The sequence below is a fragment of the Danio rerio genome, chromosome 22 (assembly GCF_052040795.2).
Source record: "Danio rerio strain M-AB ecotype USA chromosome 22, GRCz13ab, whole genome shotgun sequence".
Lineage (NCBI taxonomy): Eukaryota > Metazoa > Chordata > Actinopteri > Cypriniformes > Danionidae > Danio > Danio rerio.
In genome coordinates, this window is record NC_141042.1 from 14708803 (window position 1) to 14728773 (window position 19971).

At 37.0% G+C, this 19971-nt stretch overlaps 1 protein-coding gene and 1 long non-coding RNA gene across 2 annotated transcripts in view; one reads left to right on the forward strand and one right to left on the reverse strand.

Annotated features, from left to right (window-relative positions):
- Positions 1–19971, reverse strand: part of si:ch211-246m6.5 — a 116314-nt gene that overhangs the window by 27343 nt on the left and 69000 nt on the right. The window contains exons 17-20 of the mRNA XM_087304092.1: positions 15833–16083; positions 11675–11894; positions 5969–6106; positions 779–976 (exon numbers count right to left, since the gene is read on the reverse strand). Coding sequence (XP_087160218.1) covers positions 779–976; positions 5969–6106; positions 11675–11894; positions 15833–16083 — 807 coding nt within the window. The remainder of the gene's footprint in view (positions 1–778; positions 977–5968; positions 6107–11674; positions 11895–15832; positions 16084–19971) is intronic.
- Positions 633–4515, forward strand: LOC147831528 (uncharacterized). The gene is made up of 2 exons (XR_015521804.1): positions 633–854; positions 3833–4515. It is a non-coding gene; the product is annotated as an uncharacterized LOC147831528 (long non-coding RNA).

Consider the following 19971-nt stretch of genomic DNA (forward strand, 5'->3'; position numbering starts at 1 on the left):
ACTAATATAGTCTTCCCAAAATCAATCGCATAACTAAAAGCATTCTTAGTTCCTGTGAAGCAAACAGGTAGGTAGGTAGGTACCTCCTTCTTCAATACGTATAGGAACTTTGAATAGCTTCTCTTTGTTCAAATATTTTTAAGTCTAGACTTGTCTTGATAATACTGGTTGAGATCTCTTCCCAAACTCATTCTCAAAAACATTTTTCGACATATTATATTATATAAAAACATGCTCATATTTGTTTTTCTACATTAGAAATATACAGTATTATATGCATTATACATTTGTGATTACACTTCCCTACAGAATGACACTTGCAATGCCTGATAACTGACTGTGTGTCTCTTGACTATTACTCTTCTAAATAGAGAGTGAGAGACGTCCTTTCCCTAACCTTGCTCTGTTGAGTCTCATAGAGAGCGTGAATGCCCTGCATGGCTAATTAGAATCACTAATTTCAGGCATTATACCAAGACGAAAGGGTAAGAGGTGCGAGCACAAAGGCACGCCAGCAGGCCTTGTCTTGCTTTGTGCTTAGCAGCTGGAGGAAAGTCATTTCCTGGGAACATCACATACACACACAAAAAAATGTGCAGGAAATGACTCTAGGGGGATTGAAGGGACATCACACTGCGCCAGGGAAAGACAAAGAAGCGTTTTCTGCAATGTCATGACACCAACAGTGGGCGATTTGGCTCCAAACGAAACCCTCACGGTTTTGTTTCCTGGCCATCTGTGGACATGGAGAGACAGAACAATGGAAACAACTACTTGCCAGTCCTCTGACTCAGGCTGGTGGTGGCTTTGCTGTCCGGGGTCTTGCTTGGAGCTTTGCTGGATTCCGTCAAGAGGTGAGTGGAGGTCGTTTTAGGAAGAAGCACGGTCATTTTGCTGATGGGCCGCACCACGGGAGGTGTTGATGGGGAGACAGCATGAGGGGTGATGGGACGAGACGTGACCAATCTTGTTGGTGCTGATGAAAAATAGAGAAAAAGAAATTACTTAAAATGAGCTCTACACTCTTTGTAACAGAAGTCAGAAGTGCAGAATAAAGGACAGAATAGAGTAGGGTAAGACTTGTCCCTCCCTTTAATCCTTAATCTTGTAAACTGTTGACAATTTTAATAAAAACATATTTCAGAAGGATCCATCACATGTATGGTTACATTTTATTTTATGTACATATGTAATTTCTCCGGTCCAACTTGCAACTAGCTTTATCATACCCCTCTTGTTCTAATCCCCCTTTTAAGCTATTTTAAATTACCATCTCTAGTATATGAGGTGGGCATGCTTCTAAGCACACTTAGGATTCAATTCAATTCAATTCATCCTTATTTCTATAATGCTTTTACAATGTAGATTGTGTCTAAGCAGCTTAACATACAAGTTCTAGTAAATTGAAACTGCTGCAGTTCAGTTTTCAGAGTTAACGTTCAGTTTAGTTCAGTTCATTGTGGTTTAAATTTCACAGCTGAAAGTCCAAACACTGAAAAGCAAATCCATCGATGAGCAGCTCCACAAGTCCCACAGCCATTTCTCCTCTGGCCAAATTTCTTGTGCAGAGCTGCAGTCTAGGGGCCGAAGGTTGGAGAACACAGGACAACCAAGGTGGAGAAGCTGCAGGTATGAGTAGGTCCCCGGCGGGTGTTCAGGATAGCCCACATAATCAATGCGGAGATTCGTCTGTCACTGGGGACTTTTAGAAATCAGTCTCATGCTCTCCGCTCCTCAATGATTGCCACAGCATCTGCTCAGGATACAGCCTGGTCCAGGATTATAAAGACCCTAGGATCTTGTGTTAGTCTTTAACATATCTCTTTAGGCCAGACTAAAATGTGTGGCCTATACTGACACAGAGGAGAAGAAAGTGTTGAATAAAGTAATTATTTTTGTTTTGAGTGTGCACAAAAGTATTCATGTAGCTTCATAATAAACGACTGAATCACTGAAGACACATCGACTGTTTTGACAATGTTTTTTGGGAACTATCTGAACTTTGAACATGTCAGAACCATTGCAGTCTATGGAGGATGATGAAGCTCTCAGATTTCTTCCAAAATATCTTAATCTGTGCCCTGAAGCTGAACAGAGATTTGAAGGGTGAGTAATTATTGACAGAATTTTCCTTTTCGGGTAAACTGCAACTCCTGCAGCCTGGCCCCCATAACACCCAACCCCGAAACTTCACTCCCATCTGGGTCACAGCACCAATGTAGCCCCTCCAGGTGAATTCATTTTGCTCTGAGTAGGATTAAACCCTGAGCTAATTGGCTTGAATTATTTTTATTCATTGATTTTCTTTCAGCTCAGTCCCTTATTTATCAGAGGTCGCCACAGCAGAATGAACCGCCAACTATTTCAGTACATGTTTTAAGCAGCAAATGCCCTTCCAGCAGCAACTTACCACTGGGAAATACCCATACACTCTTGCATTTACACATGCACTAAGGCCAGTTTTCACCTATAGTGCATGTCTTCGGACGGTGGGGGAAACCAGAGCACCCACGCGAACATGAGGAGAACATGCAAAACCACTGAGCTACCGTGCTGACCCCCTTATTAGAATTTTTCTTACTAATTGTACATGTACTGCTTTTGCCAGTCAAAAAAAGCAATAGACACAACAACTCACATACATCCTGGTTATATTTAAATATGAAAATGTTCTAATTAAAGAAATCTTTCAGCTCAAAGATTTTTGATGTCATCGCCACATTTGTTTTGTTGCCTTAAGTAAAACCAGAAAAATTAAAGACCAATTTGATGTTCTTTCATGTTGGCTGTTGTTTGTCTTCTGTTGCATGGCGTGGATAGTTCACCTAAAACTGAAAATCAATCAATCAATCAATCAATCAATCAATCAACCAACCAACCAACCAATCAATCAATCAATCAATTTTTTTCTGATGTTGAACACAAAAGAAGATATTCTGAAAAAATGCTGACAATTACTTTCAAATAGTACGCATTGTATTTTTAACCACTGACTTCCATAGTATTTGTTTTTTGTCCTACTATAGTTTCATGTTTCTAAAAAATTTTTTGTGTGTGTTAAAATGGCTTAAAACCACTCAAGGAAGAGGAAATTGTGAGCAAATTTTTAATTTTGGTTCTTTTTAAAGGGGACCTATTTTTCCCATTTTACAAGATGTGAGATAAGCATTTGGTCTCTAGAATGTGTCTGTAAAGTTTCAGCTAAAAATACTCATCAGATAACTTATTATAGCCTCAAGAATCCATTTTGGTGTCTGAGTATACTGTAGCTGTTTTTTTTAGCCTGTGGCTTTAAATGAAAACAAGCTGCTTCTCCCCACCCACCGTTCCCATCGTCTGCTTCTTATCATGCGTTACATCAGATAAACAGCACAATGACAGAGACAAACTCGGATGAAGCTGAAATACAACTCATTAGTCAAGCATACCAAGTAAGTTTATTTCATGTATTTGCGGTGGCGTTTATTCAAGCCTTTCTGAAATGATGAGTCTCACACAAATGCTGTTTGCAGTACACCCACACAGACACATATAAGCGCGTTTACTGACCATGCGGTCGTGGTGATTATAGAAATGTTGACAGCGATTTTACTGTCTTTATTACAAACATGCTCTGTTTTAAAAACACATTAAACTTTTAAAAATCACAGTTCAATATACATACAATAAATTCTGAATACCTGTACGATCGATAATCCCTTTGCCACTTTGTTTCTATTTTTAGGACTGCTGTCTTGCATTAGGCAAACATTTTGTGCCATTTTTGGCTTCATGCTACATCTACCTAACAATTTCTCTCACTCTGAAATGTTCAGTCTTTTCGCCTTGTCAGAAAAGCTGCACACCTGAGACCTGAGAAGTTCTGCACTCTTTTTCTCTCCACGTGGAAACTGCAAGGAGCTGTTTTACCAATTATCTCAGGACAAGAGCAGAGTCTGGCATGGTTGTCTGCGTGTGCACGAGGTGGATAACTATCTAGTGCCATCTGGATTGTATTGCTCTCCCTCCCATGGTTCTGCTGGTCATAATCAAAGCGGGACGGCAGATCCAGCTCTGTTGTATTTCTGCATGCTGCAATCAGACAGATTGTGTTTGTAATAGCGGCCCGGGCTTGGATGAAGAAGCCATCAAATCTGTGTCCCTCGGATGGGAAGGGGGGGGGGGGGGGGGGGGACCGTGAACACAGGGCGCCTGTGAATGAGGGTTTATCGCTTGCAGATTACAGTCAAAAGACATTCGTAGAGCGTTTTGTCAAGGCGTACAGAGGAAGATGGAAAACAGCTGTGAGAAGCCTCCTGAGCAGCAGGGCAAATACAGCGTTTCCAAAAACAGAAACAACCGATCACTGAGACTCAGAATGACAACTATTTTAAAATGGCTTGAGAAAGGTAATATTTGTATGATATGACAAGCATTTTATTAACAATAAACAGTCTGATTCTTTAAAAATGTAAAGAAGCACTTGTTATGTGAATACTTGTTATTGTGAATAAAAATAAAACTTTTCTTCTAAAATTTGTGCGTGTTACATGCATACTAATATTTGTTATTTTAAAAATGTTTTTTTCTCATATTTCATTTGAATATAATAACAAAGATTTATTTATCTTTTTCATTTATCTTTTGTAAAACCTTTTAAAATGAAATTTATTTTAGTTTAAAAGTAAAACTTCATCGCAAAAGGTGCATCTATTGTATCTACAAATTAAGTACTTTTATATAAATGAATTATCTTAAATATTTCATACATATTTTTTAATAAAATAAAATTTCTGTGTTGGTTTTGGGTTCTCTAAAAATGAATATAAATATGGCAAAATATGTCATCAGTAGTTAAAAAAAGTTGTTTTATTCAAAAACTAAATCTAAATCTTTTTTTTATTTATTCATTTATTTTTATTTTTTTAATGTAGATGTAGTTTAAGATTAAATGTAGGGATGTTACCTTTGCAGGAGATTCCATCTCATATTCTTAAATAGAATAAAATCACTGTGTTGATTTTGTGTTAATTAATATTAGTATTAATATAAATATGTCTGAAAATTGAAACTTTTTGTAATTTTATTAAAAAAAATTATCATGAGTACTTAAAAATGTTTTACTTAAAACTATAAATATTAACACTAAATACAAAAATTCTAAATAGTTAAAATAGTTGAATATTGCCTGTGTTTTTGACTACGACTCTATATTACCTTCATATATTTGCTCCTTATTGTGAATGTTGCTTGCTTGACCATTCTCAATAAACCTGTATTTGGATCTGCACTTCGTTGCACAGCGTCCTATCACATTACAAGTGTTATACAGTGATGAGCTCATACTGAAAATCTTATGCTTTGAAATGAAAAGCCCTGTAACGCTAAGGTATGTTGTCTGAATAACTGCAAAATTGTGCTACTTTGGCATTTGTGGGTGAACGTTAAGCAAGAAAAAAAAACAGTTTAACACTTTTTGTATGCACAAAACACCTGTGGTCATATTGTTTTAAGGACAGTTTAACTTATTCTTGCAAAATCCTTTTAAATTTTAATTTATTATTATTATTCATTCATTCATTTTCTTGTCGGCTTAGTCCCTTCATTAATCCGGGGTCGCCACAACGGAATGAACCACAAACTTATCCAGCAAGTTTTTACACAGCGGATGCCCTTCCAGCCGCAACCCATCTCTGGGAAACATCCACACACACATTCACACACACACACTCATACACTACGGACAATTAAGCAACCCAATTCACCTGTACCGCATGTCTTTGGACTGTAGGGGAAACCAGAGCACCCGGAGGAAACCCACGCGAAGGCAGGGAGAACATGCAAACTCCACACAGAAACGCCAACTGAGCCAGGGTTTGAACCAGCAACCTTCTTGCTGTGAGCCGACAGCACTACCTACTGCGCCACTGCCTCGCCTACTATTATTATTATTATTTTAAAAGTAGATGTAGTTTAGGTTGGATGTTACCTTTGCAGGAGATCCCATCTCCCTCCAGGCCCCGAGGACAGGAGCTGCAGCTGAAGGAGCCGAACACATTCACACACCTGACACCAGGGAAACATGGCCTTCGCTCACACTCATTCACATCATCCCGACATGTGACACCTGTGGACAGATAACAAATCCCTTCTGTTATTTATAAAAGCCTACAGTACATTATTATTGTTATCAGTAATTGTAGCAGCAGTACTGTTTGAGTTTGTGCTGAGAGTTTAGTTGTTCTCCAGGCTACATTGATAACAAAGTGAGTGATTTATTAAACTGATTCATTCAAAACAGAGTCAATTAAAAGTAAATAAAACACTAAGTAAGGTGTTAATACTGTATGAAACTTAAGCGAAACTCACTAATGTAACACACATAAACCCACATGAGATATGTGAACGGAATTCTATAATTCAAATGACTGAATCTTGCCTATAAAAACACACTAAACTCGCTTTTTATTTGCAATACTACATATTGCAGCAACAATTAGAAATGATACTGACTCGTATACAATTTAAAGAGAGAAAAAGAAGTCAAAACTGCAAGTAATATAAAGATAAGCCTCAATCCCATGCCAGCAGACACACAACATCATAAAAAAATTTATATTAGGTAAGATTTAGGTTGCCGGCGTCTAAGTACAATGTTATTTTGATGTCCAATAATGACGTGAAATAACGTTAATATTTTGTTGATTTTAGGTTGTGTTGAAAAGTAACCAAAATCCAACGTCGAGCCAAAATCTTAAACTAACATCATATTGATGTCAAATACAGACGTTTATTCATCAAGTATGGCAACCAAAATCCAAGGTCTGATAGACATCATCTATTATTATGTAGACATTATGTTGATGTCCTGTGCCTGCTGGGATAGAAAGGCTCCTTTTTAATATGGTTTTCTATTGACAGTGGACAATTTGTGTGCTGTTTATGTGCTTTGAATTCTAACCAACTGCTGTGGATCTAGTTTTTGATGAAACGCTTTGAGCAGCTGCAGTTGATATAGATAAAGCTCCTGATGTCATGCACTCCAGCACAAAGACCATTTAATACAATGGTTGCCCAGCCACAAAAAAGCTTAGTACACAGCTCTTTTCTAAAGTCAACAAAACGTACAATGTTTCTCCCATTTTCAAAACTAAAAAGCACATTCACTTTGATTAGGACTAAGCGTGTAAACAAGCAATTTAAAAAATATATAATTAAGTCGTCATCATATTGACCTTTTTTCTTTCCTATTCTGAGTTTATATATTGCATTTCTGACCTTTTTCCCCTTAAAATTAAGGTTGTATACAAGTTATTCAGAATTTGTCACAATTAAAGAGTCTTAAAAATCAGTCAGAATCAACTCAGAATTTCTCTTTTTGTCTTTGTCTGTAAAGTTAATGGCATGTCAATATTGTAGTCAATATTACAATTATAAAAATAAAACAAAACCAAAACTAAATTAAAGGTTCAGCTTAGCATAGCAAACACTTCTCATGCAACTCATAAGCAGCGTATCTGAAATTCAAAACACAAAACACAAAAACTAAAGCGAGGTATTGTTTTTAGACAATGGTAATAATTTCCTCCACTTCTTTCCTCTGCTAAAACATCAAGTGACCACACTGCTTTCAGCGCAAATAAAACATTTCTGGAGCTATTCATCACTGTGTTTTGGCCTGTTTACTAGTCCCGGCAGCAGAAAAACACAAAATCCTTTCTCCTCTCTGTGGCTTCAGTCGCTGCTGGGCATTGGTCCATTTTTTTATTTTATTTGTGTTTGTGTTTTTTTTGTGGATTCTTTGAAGGGGATCTTTAATAATGTCCTAACCATCTGCAAAGGCCCAAAGCCAAATGAGCCACAACAAAACACACAAAAGGTAAAAAAAAGCGTCGCTCCCGACAGGAAAGCTTCACATTTCAACTTCAAGCAACAACAGACATTGTATTCAGGCTAATTCACACATCGAGAGTTTTTTGACTTCAGATCTCAAAATAGATGCTGTGCGAAAAATGTAAACAGTTCAGTGTTTGTTTGAATTTCTCTGGCTTTGCAGACTTTTTTCCTCACCCACATATTCACCACGGCTTTCAAGCTTGGAGAAGCTAAATGAGCTGATTTTCCTGGTCACAACTGGGGCTCGCTTTTTGGTAATATATGATATTGTAATGGGAGCACGACTGGAACTGAGTCAAGAGTTTATGTTAAGATTATTTGGAAGAGCAGCTTTATGATTAATACTTAAGAAAAATGCACAAACTGATAAACAAAAAAATACTGATTTAAGGATTATGTACAGTATATACACTAACCGGCCACTTTATTAGGTACACCTGTCCAACTGTTCGTTAACACAAATACCTAAATAGCCCTTCACATGGCAGCAACTCAATACATTTAGGCATTTTAGGCATTATGGTCAAGACCTGATCTGCTGCAGTTCAAACCAAGCATCAGAATGGGGATGAAAGGTGATTTAAATGACTTTGAACATGGCATGGTTGTTGGTGCCAGAAGGGCTGGTCTGAGTATTTCAGAAACTGCGGATCTACTTGGATTTTCACGAACAACCATCTCTAGGGTTTACAGAGAATGGTACAAAAAAAGAGAAAATATCCAGTGAGTGGCAGTTCTGTGGCAGCAAATACCTTGTTGATGCCAGAGGTTAGAGGAGAACGGCCAGACTAGTTCGAGCTGAAAGAAAGGCAACAGTAGCTCAAATAACCACTCGTTACAATCGAGAAGAGCATCTCTGAACACACAACACATCCAACCTTAAGGCAGATGGGCTACAGCAGCAGAAGAACACACCAGGTGCCACTCCTGTCAGCTAAGAACAGGAAACTGAGGCTACAATTTCCACAGATTCACCTAAATTGGACAATAAAAGATTGGAAAACCGTTGCCTGGTGTGATGAGTCTCGATTTCTGCTGCGACATTCGAATGGTCGGGTCAGAATTTGCCGTCAACAGAATTAAAGCATGGATCCACCCAGCCTAGCATCAATGGTTCAGGCTGGTAGTGGTGGTGTAATGGTGTGGGGATACTTTCTTGACACACTTTGGGCCCATTAGTACCACTTGAGCATTGTGTCAACGCTAGAGCCTACCTGAGTTCTGAGGACTATTTCCAGTATTTTGTTGAATCTATGCCATGAAAGATTAAGGCAGTTCTTAAGGCAAAAGGGGGTCCAACCCGGTACTAGTAAGATGTACCTAATAAAGTGTCCGGTGAGTGAATATATCAGTGCAACATTGTGAGAAGAAACAAATCTTCTATATTATAATAATAATATAATTCCAATAAAGCTGGATGGAAGATCCAATCAGGCAGTTACAATTTTAAACATTTGACAGCTTTCCCAGTGACCACATCCCCCCAGCAGACACACCCCCAGCACTTCAGAGCAGAAAATACCACTCTTTTTCTTCCAATATTTTGTTGGCTAATTTTATTTACTCTTTGTTTTTCATAATTTAAATTTAACCAAATTTAACCCAAAAGCAGCAAAATGAGTAAGAAACAGATGTCTTTGGAAAGTATCGTTGCCAAGGGTAAAAGGCCAAGTGAAGGAACTGCCAAGGAATGGATCCGCAACCCATTTGTCGGCCTTTTAGGGGCTGTTCGCATATCGCTAATTTCTAGAGTTTGCACAAGTTTGTTGTTGTTTCCAATGGAGGTGAGCGGTTTGTATGCACAAGCGGCGTGATGCGCTCGTACCAATGAACCCCAGGCTGCAAAGAATTGACCGATCAGCTTCAGCTTGTATGAAATATTCACATTTCGGTAAGATTAGTTTTCTCAGACAAACACAGAACACACTAGCACTGCAATGCTTTGTACTTTTCTCCATGAATAAAACTTGTATCAGAGCGACAGTAATGTTTTTTCAGCTTGACACTAGCTGACCAAAAACGAACAAATCTGTAATCCGTCCTGCACAAAAAAGACTCACTGATTCACCTGGCAGCAGTCCTCACACTATTTGATAGAGCATAACAAATAACATGTGCATATTAAATTGTAATAGCCTATATTCTTTTTTTGCCCTTATACACCAGTGTGAATACTGATATCTTTGTTACTGAATTTCAGATTGTGCCAATTTAAAGTCCAAAGGCTTATGTTTTTCAGTTACATATGGCCTACTGATGTTTTGCTTTATATTTTACATAAGGCTATTATTTGTGCATAAACATATCTAGATATAGTGATAAACATACTGTTTGTTTGAAAACTACATTTTTTGTCATCATTACTGCAAACTTATATGAGCGGTAATATCACTAAATGTGGAGGGGCTTCAAAATATTTTCCGGGGGAAAAGGGGGTCTCAGGCAAAAAAGGTTGGGAACCACTGGTCTAAAGCAGGGGTTCCCAAACTTTTCAGCCCGCGACCCCCAAAATAACAATGCCAGTGACTCGCGACCCCCAATATCCTCTGAGGTGGTTATAAATACAGAAACCTTGCATGCAATGACGCAGACACACCAATTAAATTTGTGTCAGTGCTTAAAATGTGCCAGAAAGTATAACCTGATGTTATAAAATCAAAATGCATCTAACGCTATTGCTGCCTTTAATGTAATGTAATTACCCCAGGGGTCGCAATCCAATAGAACTAGTAACTATAAGCTACTATAGTAACTATATAGTAAATAATAACTATAAACGACTATTTTTATTTTCAGTATAGTTATGGATAAAATATTTTAATTCTTATGGTTTAAAAAAAATAAATAGATTTTTGGAAATCACCAGGCGACCCCCCTTCATTGTCCCGCGACCCCTCGGGGGGTCCCGACCCCCACTTTGAGAACCACTGGTCTAAAGTATACCAATACCATAATATTTTTGCAGTTATTTAAGAAATTTGCCAAGTAAACATATTTGTTTATCTGAAAAACAATGTTAAAGTCAGCTATTTTGCTTTGAAAATGTGAATTACATGTTCGAATGTTTGTCCTTTTTTGGTCTCTATAACCAGCCCACTGCCAGTTTACCCAAATATATTTCTGCACTTCAGTGTGCCCTGGGTGAAAACACAGCATCAGTCATGGAGGCTTCCTCAATGCATTGGTGAGGCCCAAAATGTGACCTCCGGAGGACCGTAGCAGCCTCCAAAGTGACTCGCAGATTCATGAAGTGTTTTTTAATGTGCGATAAATTACAAATATTACAAACATAAACATCCGCTTATCAGCTTTAAGTGTAAGCTTTGGTCGTCAGGCATACTTATCAATGTTTGAGTCGTCAATCTGGCAACCTGTGTGTTTGTGTGTGTGTGTGTGTGTGTGTGTGTGTGTGTGTGTTTTGAGTGATCTAAGAAGGAGCCAGGTGAAAAAAAAACTTGATTACACTTTATGTTGATGGTCCATTTGAGTATTACTGTCTGCTTAATATCTGCTGATACTGCTCCTTCAACTGACTTTAAGAAACTTTGCAAGTACATGTCAACTTACACTAACCCTAAGCCTAACAGTCTACTTATAATCTAATGACAATTAGTTGGCATGTAGACGCAATGCAACTTAAAATCAACAAACGGACCTTCAAAATAAAGTGTGACCAAACACTCTCCAGTATTTTGAATTTGGATTGCAACATATAGTACAACCACTTGGCATCAATTCTTTATTCTGCAGCTTTAATTTTACACGGATTTTAAAGCTTGTGTGAGTGCAGGAGAAGCACCTGTGAGTCCAGCAGGACAGTGGCACTGGAAGCCGTCTGTCAGATCCTCGCACACTCCTGCTCCACATGGGCTCGAGTCACACTCGTTCAGCCTGTCCTGGCAGTGGTCGCCATGGAAACCAGATGAGCATATGCACAGGTACTCGCCACTGCCCGCTGGAAACCTGATGTTGGTCACACACGACCCTCCGTTCATACAGACGCATGGCCGAACATGCACCTGCAAAACATGGAGACTTTCAGACAAGTTTGAAAATACAATTATAATTTCATCATTTATAATATAATTAAATAATTATTTCAAATACAAATACAATTAAAATTATATTGAATTTTTCAAATTAAATGTATAAAAACATTATAAATTCATATATGTTACATTTACCAAAATAAATAAATTATAAAATAAATTTTTGTATAAAAGCACTTACATTTTTAAACTATATTGAACACATTACATACAATAAAAGCTGTTTATTTATTTTAGGATTTTAAAACATATTTACTATGTTTTATTATATATATATATATATATATATATATATATATATATATATATATATATATATATATATATATATATATATATATATATATATATATATAAATCCTTAATAATAATAATAATTATAATAATAATAATAATTATTATTATATATTAATACATTGTGATTCAGTAAATTAATAAGAAATTTACAGCCCATTTATGACTATCTATGACTTTGTATCTTTTAATTAATCTAGCACAAGCATTGGGCCTAGGAAATGGCATAATATCGCAGCCCAAACCATCACTGATCCACCCCCATTCCTCACTCTGAGCATGCATCAATATGAGTAGTACGCTTTTTGGGGGCTTCTCCACACCATAACTCTCCCGAATGTGGGTCCAAGACTTCACACTTAGCTTATGATTGATAATAAAGCGTATTTGGCATGCTGTCCCAGGAGCGAGCCCTGAGCTCAGAATATCCTCGAGCCTGGGGCTCCCTTCCTTTTGAAGGGCGAGAGGGGAGTTTAAGCTCAGGTAGGTCTCGAGAGCTCCCCTGCTTGTGAATGTGCTGAGATATATTTGGCTTAAGAGTTGTCTTAAGATGATATCTGGGAGTAGTCGATTAACTTGTGGTGTATGTTTTTGGATGGTGGGAGGAAACTTGGAAACCCAGGGGAAACTCTTGCGAACACAGGGAGAACATGCAAACTCCACACAGAAAAGTCAACCAGCCTGGTGAGGGGCCAAACCTGCGGCGTTCTGGCTGTAAGGCAACCGTGCTAAAGACCAGAAAAGGAAAGGGGTAGATGTGGAAGAGTTGAATTCTTCAAGACGAAAATGACTGGGGTGGAAAACTCTGGTTATTTATAGTTTCAAGAGTTCACACTTAGATACTGTTTGACAACTTGTTAGCAAGTTAGCAGGTTTGGCATGCTGTCCCGGGAGAGAACCCTGAGCTTGGAGATAGTTGAGCCCAGGGCTCCCGCCAGGTCCATAGAGCATGTGAGGGGAGTACGAGATCAGGTGTTCTGGAGAGCTCCCCTTGGCAAAAGAGAAAAGGAGGAGAAGGGGTGGATGGGGGGTTTCTTCGGGAAACGAAGATAAGGAAGTAGTTGTTAGCTAGGTTACTTATAGTGAGTTTGGATCAATCTGATTGGCTAGCTAATGAGTGTAGAAGAGTGGCCAGCTGCAGTCAATCATATCACGTGCTCCTCTCGAAATTAGTTTGTGAAACTTCATTTGTCAGTATTCATCTGGCGCCTATACGGAGCTGATGTGGTACCAGCCGTGTTCAATCATAAGCTCATGATCCTCTCAAAATTAGTTCATAAATAAAACACGAATATAGTGAAGATGGACTTAGGGATACATGGCCTATGTCAAAATCACCCACTAATCAGTAGATACTGCATTAGAATTTAAATATGTTTATGGGATAGCGTAGGGTCCGGCGGATGCGCACTTCAGAATCTCATCTGAAGTAGTAGGTCATCCAGTTTTTCGATTCTATGAATTTGGACATACTTCTCTACTCATATATTCTTTTTAGCATACTGTATAGTATGGAAGAATGTGATTTTGGACGCATCCCATGTTTCACATTGTCCACACCCCACGATTTGTGCTGCTGACACCATTGAAACCGACAATTGGCATTGGCATAAGTGACCAAAGGTTTGACTATAGTAGCCCGGCCATTAATATTGACGCTGTGCAGCTCCTGATGGACAGATTTGGTAGAAATAGGAGAGTTGAGGTGCACATTTTAATCTGTAATGAGTTGGGTAGCTGCGGTTTTATATTTTTTATCACCCTATATACATATATATATCACTAATCACTAATTTAAATAACATTTAATTTTCAACACCTGTTTCCTGATATTACAAGTACTTTCGCTGATCTAAAGCTTCCTGCAGATATTTTTTTTCTCTCTCTTCATGTTCATGATGTTGTTAATTGCACACAGTGTCTCAGTGTCTGCTGTCCTCAGTCGACTGTATCTCTCAGACTCAGACGCTCTGTAAGAAACGCTGGCAGGCAGGAAGCAGATGCTTGTTAGTCGTCTGGAGCCACAGAGGAGACCAAGAACACGTTTGTCTTTCTCTCTGACACACCACTCAGGAGAATCTGCCCTTATGTCGTGATGACATGTTAAAAAAAGACATACTGGAAACTCCAAACTGTTAAATATAATGTAAAACCAATTCGCCATGGTATATAAGCAAAGAAAATAGTTTAAAGGAATGGAAATGCTTAGCAGGTTATAATCATAATATGTATATAGCATCTTTAAATGAGAAATACAAGCTTAAGTATTAATATTTATTAATATTTAATATTCATTTCACAGACACTTCTCTCTGAAGTGAAAACAAACTGATTGGCTAGAATGACTGGTTTCTCAATGCTGCATACAGTATGATGGAGGAAAGAGTTTATTCGAGTGGATTTCATTATTGCATGAACTCACATGATAGAATGTGACAAAAAACACTGATGTAACATTTTGTAATGCTGCAACTCTGCTCGTTGAAAAAAAAAAACTGGAAATGCAACACTTTTTAATTGTTTTAATTGCAATTATAACATTTTATATGTTTCCAAACAAATAATCATTTATTTGTATGTATTAATTCAATGTAATGTGAGATTATATTTTTTATAAAGTAGTTTATTTTACTAGAGCCAGGTTTTAAAAAGAAAAAGATAGAAAGAAACAAACAAAACAGTTTTTGTGTTATTATAATATAATAAATATAATATAATATAATATAATATAATATAATATAATATAATATAATATAATATAATATAATATAATATAATATAATATAATATAATATAATATAATTCATTCATTTTCTTGTCGGCTTAGTCCCTTTATTTATCCGGGGTCGCCACAGCGGAATGAACCGCCAACTTATCCAGCAAGCTTTTATGCAGCGGATGCCCTTCATCTCTGGGAAATGGGTTGAGGCTGGAAGGGCATCCGCTGCGTAAAAACTTGCGGGATAATATGTCGGTTCATTCCGCTGTGGCGACCCCGGATTAATAAAGGGACTAAGCCGACAAGAAAATGAAATTAAATGAAATAATATAACAACAACATTATATAATTAGTGCTGTCAAAGAATTATTCGAATTCAAAATAAACGTTTTTATTTATATAATGTGTATATATATATGTATATATATATATATATATATATATATATATATATATATATATATATATATATATATATATATATATATATATATATATAATAAAAAATATTTTGTTTGTTTAGGTTAGATAGATAGATAGATAGATAGATAGATAGATAGATAGATAGATAGATAGATAGATAGATAGATAGATAGATGATAGATAGATAGATGATAGATAGATAGATAGATAGATAGATAGATAGATAGATAGATAGATAGATAGATAGATAGATAGATAGATAGATAGATAGATAGATAGATAGATAGATAGATAGATAGATAGATAGATAGATAGATAGATGTCATTTACATGTATATCCATTTTGATTTTTTTTCTACCAGACTTTTTTACCAGACCATTTACAATAAAAAGCATAAACCTTTATTTCAACAAAACTAAGTCATGTTTGATGAAAACTCGTCTCCGTCTTGCACGCGTCAGTGTTTCTCACCTCAGTAGTGAATGTGCTCTGCGCGTCACACTCATCAGTCACACTGAACCGGAAACTGTGCGTCTGCTCCTCCCGAACCGTCCAGATGAGCAGTCCGGCTGGGGAGATGGAGGCCCCGCGGGGTCCCGACTCCAGCTGGAAGAGCAAGGCTGAGCCCTCGGGGTCCACGGCTGTCAACTGGTACACAAAGTTCTCCCCTACAAAGGTCTGCAGGACGTCCTGTGGCGCTTGGAGGCTCGGCGGACGATTAGCTGCGGAAATGAGAGGAGAATTTAGAAATTAAAAAACCACTGCTGATTCCCACTGCTCACATTTCGAAGGAATTTTTCATTTAAAAAGTATTGATAAAATGTAATGAAAACTGTGTTAATATACACAATTATGTGTGATAATATTCTGTTTATTTCAAGCGCAAACACAAAATATTCATATATTTTTTTAATTTTTAAAGATTACTTTAATCATAATCAATTTTAAAATTACTTTAGTAACTATATAAAAAACACAATATATTCTGGTAAGACTTTATTTTGATGGTCCCTATTACACATTTTGTTGATTAAAAGTCGCATTGCAGTTACATGACAATTAATTCTCATTTGAATATTAGTAGACTGCCTGCTCAATATCTGTTGATACTGCTCCTTCAACAGACATTTAACTGAGGCCATCTTCCAGCCTCCACCGCGGTGACTGAAGCTCTGCATAAGACTTTTGGCCAGCGGAGAAATTAAAATGGTCGTGCCCAACTGAGTCTGGTTCTCTCAAGGTTTTTTTTCTTCACTCACATCAGGTGAAGTTTTTTCCCTCTCCGCTGTCGCCACTGGCTCGCATGGTTCAGGATTAGTAGAGCTACGCATCGATGAATTTGCTCTTCAGTGTTTAAACTCTCAGTAATGATTAAATCACACTGAACTGAGCTAAACTGAACTGAACTTAAACACTAAAAACTGAACTACACTGTTCCAGTTACTATAACCATTTATGTGAAGCTGCTTTGACACAATCTACATTGTAAAAGCGCTATACAAATAAAGCTGAATTGAGTGAATTTTGTATGTTGTAGTGCTGTATTTATACAAATTTGCTCGCATATTAAGAATATGTGTTATGTTGGCAGAAAGAAAGAAGCAATGTCTGCATGTGTTTAGCATTTTCCTTATCACAATCACAACAGTAGTCTGGTAGTGATTGCGGTCCTTTTTTCGGGGTAAATTATTGTGATATCCCGATTGCAACAGAGAAATACTATAGACTTTAACACTGTAAGAAGATATCTCTGTAAATGGATGGAATTTCATGTCATGTTCAGCATTATAATCTTAAAGTTTGAGCAAAATCAGCTGTTTTGTCTTCACTTTAGACATTACGCTATAGAGAGTCATTCAAACAATAGCTCTAGACTGCCTGCTCAATATCTGTTGATACTGCTCCTTCAACAGACATTTAACTGACTATAAGAAGCTTTGCAAGAACATGCAAATACTAACCCTAACAGACCTAACAGACTACTTATTATCTATTGAGAATATTTGACATGTAGATGCAATGTAACTTAAATTTAACAAAATATGTTAAAGAAACCATTAAAATAAAGTGTTACTCATATTCTTATTTTGGTCAGTCATGTTACTGCAGAAAGTAGAAGTAAAAGGAATTTTCATTAATTTATATATTATTATACACACACACACACACACACACACATACACACACACACACATATATACATATATACATATGTAAAAATCTCTGTTAATGAACAGTTTCCATATTTTGCGATTCACAGGTGTTTTTATTTCTGTTTATTTATGTTTGTGAAATGCATTATGGGATCTTTGTCGACTTTTGATTAAAAAAATTCAACTCTACCATTTAACAAAGTTTCTTTTATTGACACTTTAGTAGTTTGAAATAATATAATGTATAAGAAGTATTATATAGAGAAATAAGGGGCCGATCACACCAAACGCGATTTTACGTTACAAAAAATGCAAGGCGCACCACACTTCCTTTTGTTGACAAGAAAAAAAGAAGAGTGGTGCTCTTTTTATGTCACCAGGCAACGACTGAATCAGCTGGGTATTGTGTGCAAGTGTTGCTGTTGATATTATTATAATTTCAAAATTTAGTAATATTGTCATATTCAACATTTGTGATTCATAACTGAAAACAGCATATATATATATATATATATATATATTTTTTTTTTTAATACAACAGTTCTGTCTGGTTCTTGAAACTGATTGGCTAATAGCCGTTCAATATTTTGTCAGTGACATTCCACAAAGGCCTCTTCACCCTTCACCTTTGTGTCTTACTCCACCCACATACAGCCAGCAACAAGCAGAGAGACACTACAGTATGACAAAAATTACTGCTGTTAGACAACAAAATGACAACCATCCTGTTTTTTATTTCTTCCAAAAAACTCTAATAATTTCACCCGACCCCTTCTTTGGTACAGTCTGTAAACACCCGCGGGTTGCCAACTTTGGTACAGTACCTAATCAAAGCGGCCGCCCAAAGCCCGATGCATCCTATCCCAGTTCACAACAGTGTCAGAGACCTCACCCCTGAACACCCCCTCCCCACGGTCTCCTTGATTTTCAGAAACATGCTGGTAAGTGTTATTCGATCTCTCTCTTTTGTCTGATTCCAGCGACGCCCCAGGGACAGACGAGTCTTCGCTGAGGCCATCTTCCAGCCTCCACCGCGGTGACTGAAGCTCTGCATAAGACTTTTGGCCAGCGGAGAAATTAAAATGATCGTGCCCAACTGAGTCTGGTTCTCTCAAGGTTTTTTTTCTTCACTCCCATCAGGTGAAGTTTTTTTTCCCTCTCCGCTGTCACCACTGGCTCGCATGGTTCAGGATTGGTAGAGCTACGCATCGATGAATTTGCTCTTCAGTGTTTGAACTCTCAGTAATGATTAAATCACACTGAACTGAGCTAAACTAAACTGAACTGAACTTAAACACTAAAAACTGAACTACACTGTTCCAGTTACTATAACCATTTATGTGAAGCTGCTTTGACACAATCTACATTGTAAAAGCGCTATACAAATAAAGCTGAATTGAATTGAATTTTGTATGTTGTAGTGCTGTATTTATACCAATTTGCTCGCATATTAAGAATATGTGTTGTGTTGGCAGAAAGAAAGAAGCAATGTCTGCATGTGTTTAGCATTTTCCTTATCACAATCACAACAGTAGTCTGGTAGTGATTGCGGTCCTTTTTTCAGGGTAAATTATTGTGATATCCCGATTGCAACAGAGAAATACTATAGACTTTAACACTGTAAGAAGATATCTCTGTAAATGGATGGAATTTCATGTCATGTTCAGCATTATAATCTTAAAGTTTGAGCAAAATCAGCTGTTTTGTCTTCACTTTAGACATTACGCTATAGAGAGTCATTCAAACACTAGCTCTATAGTGATGTTGGTGAGGCGTGGCTTTGAACGGCAGGGGAGGGACTGTGTTATAAAGATTTTATGCTAACGGATTTTGGTAGATCACCTACTGCACCTTTAAGAAATTTGTGCTATTACTATAACAGACCAGATTAAAACGTATTATTCATTCATGAGGTGTTATATTTTTATTAGAACATGACAACTGTAACAAACCAATTTAATCTACAGATTTCATTATTTAGGGATTAATAATTAATTTATTTATACACAAAAAGAAGAAATGCCTCAGAGAACAAACAGGAACAAAAACATAAATAAAAATCAGCTTTTCTAATATCTTATCTGATGATATTGGTGAGATCTGACAGTTATTCCCTGCTTCTTGTTTTCTTATGAAAGTTGACAAACAAAGGCCGCAACACGGAGCAAAAAACAAAAATCCATCTTAAGTGACATGCAATTATCCACAACAAAACCCCGGAAAATAAACCAACCCTGATCTTGAATATGGAAGCACTTTCTGCACCAATATGTCACTCATGTTCAAAATCTCATTCGCGAGCAGCATGACGCATATGAGCTTGTGTGTTTCTAGCTGGGAAACATTGACTAATAGCGAAATGGATTCATAAATCTGTTTTGACATCAAATAGTAAACAAACTCGATGCACAATAACACACTAAAATTCAGATCAACATATTGGTGCCCTTTTAAAAA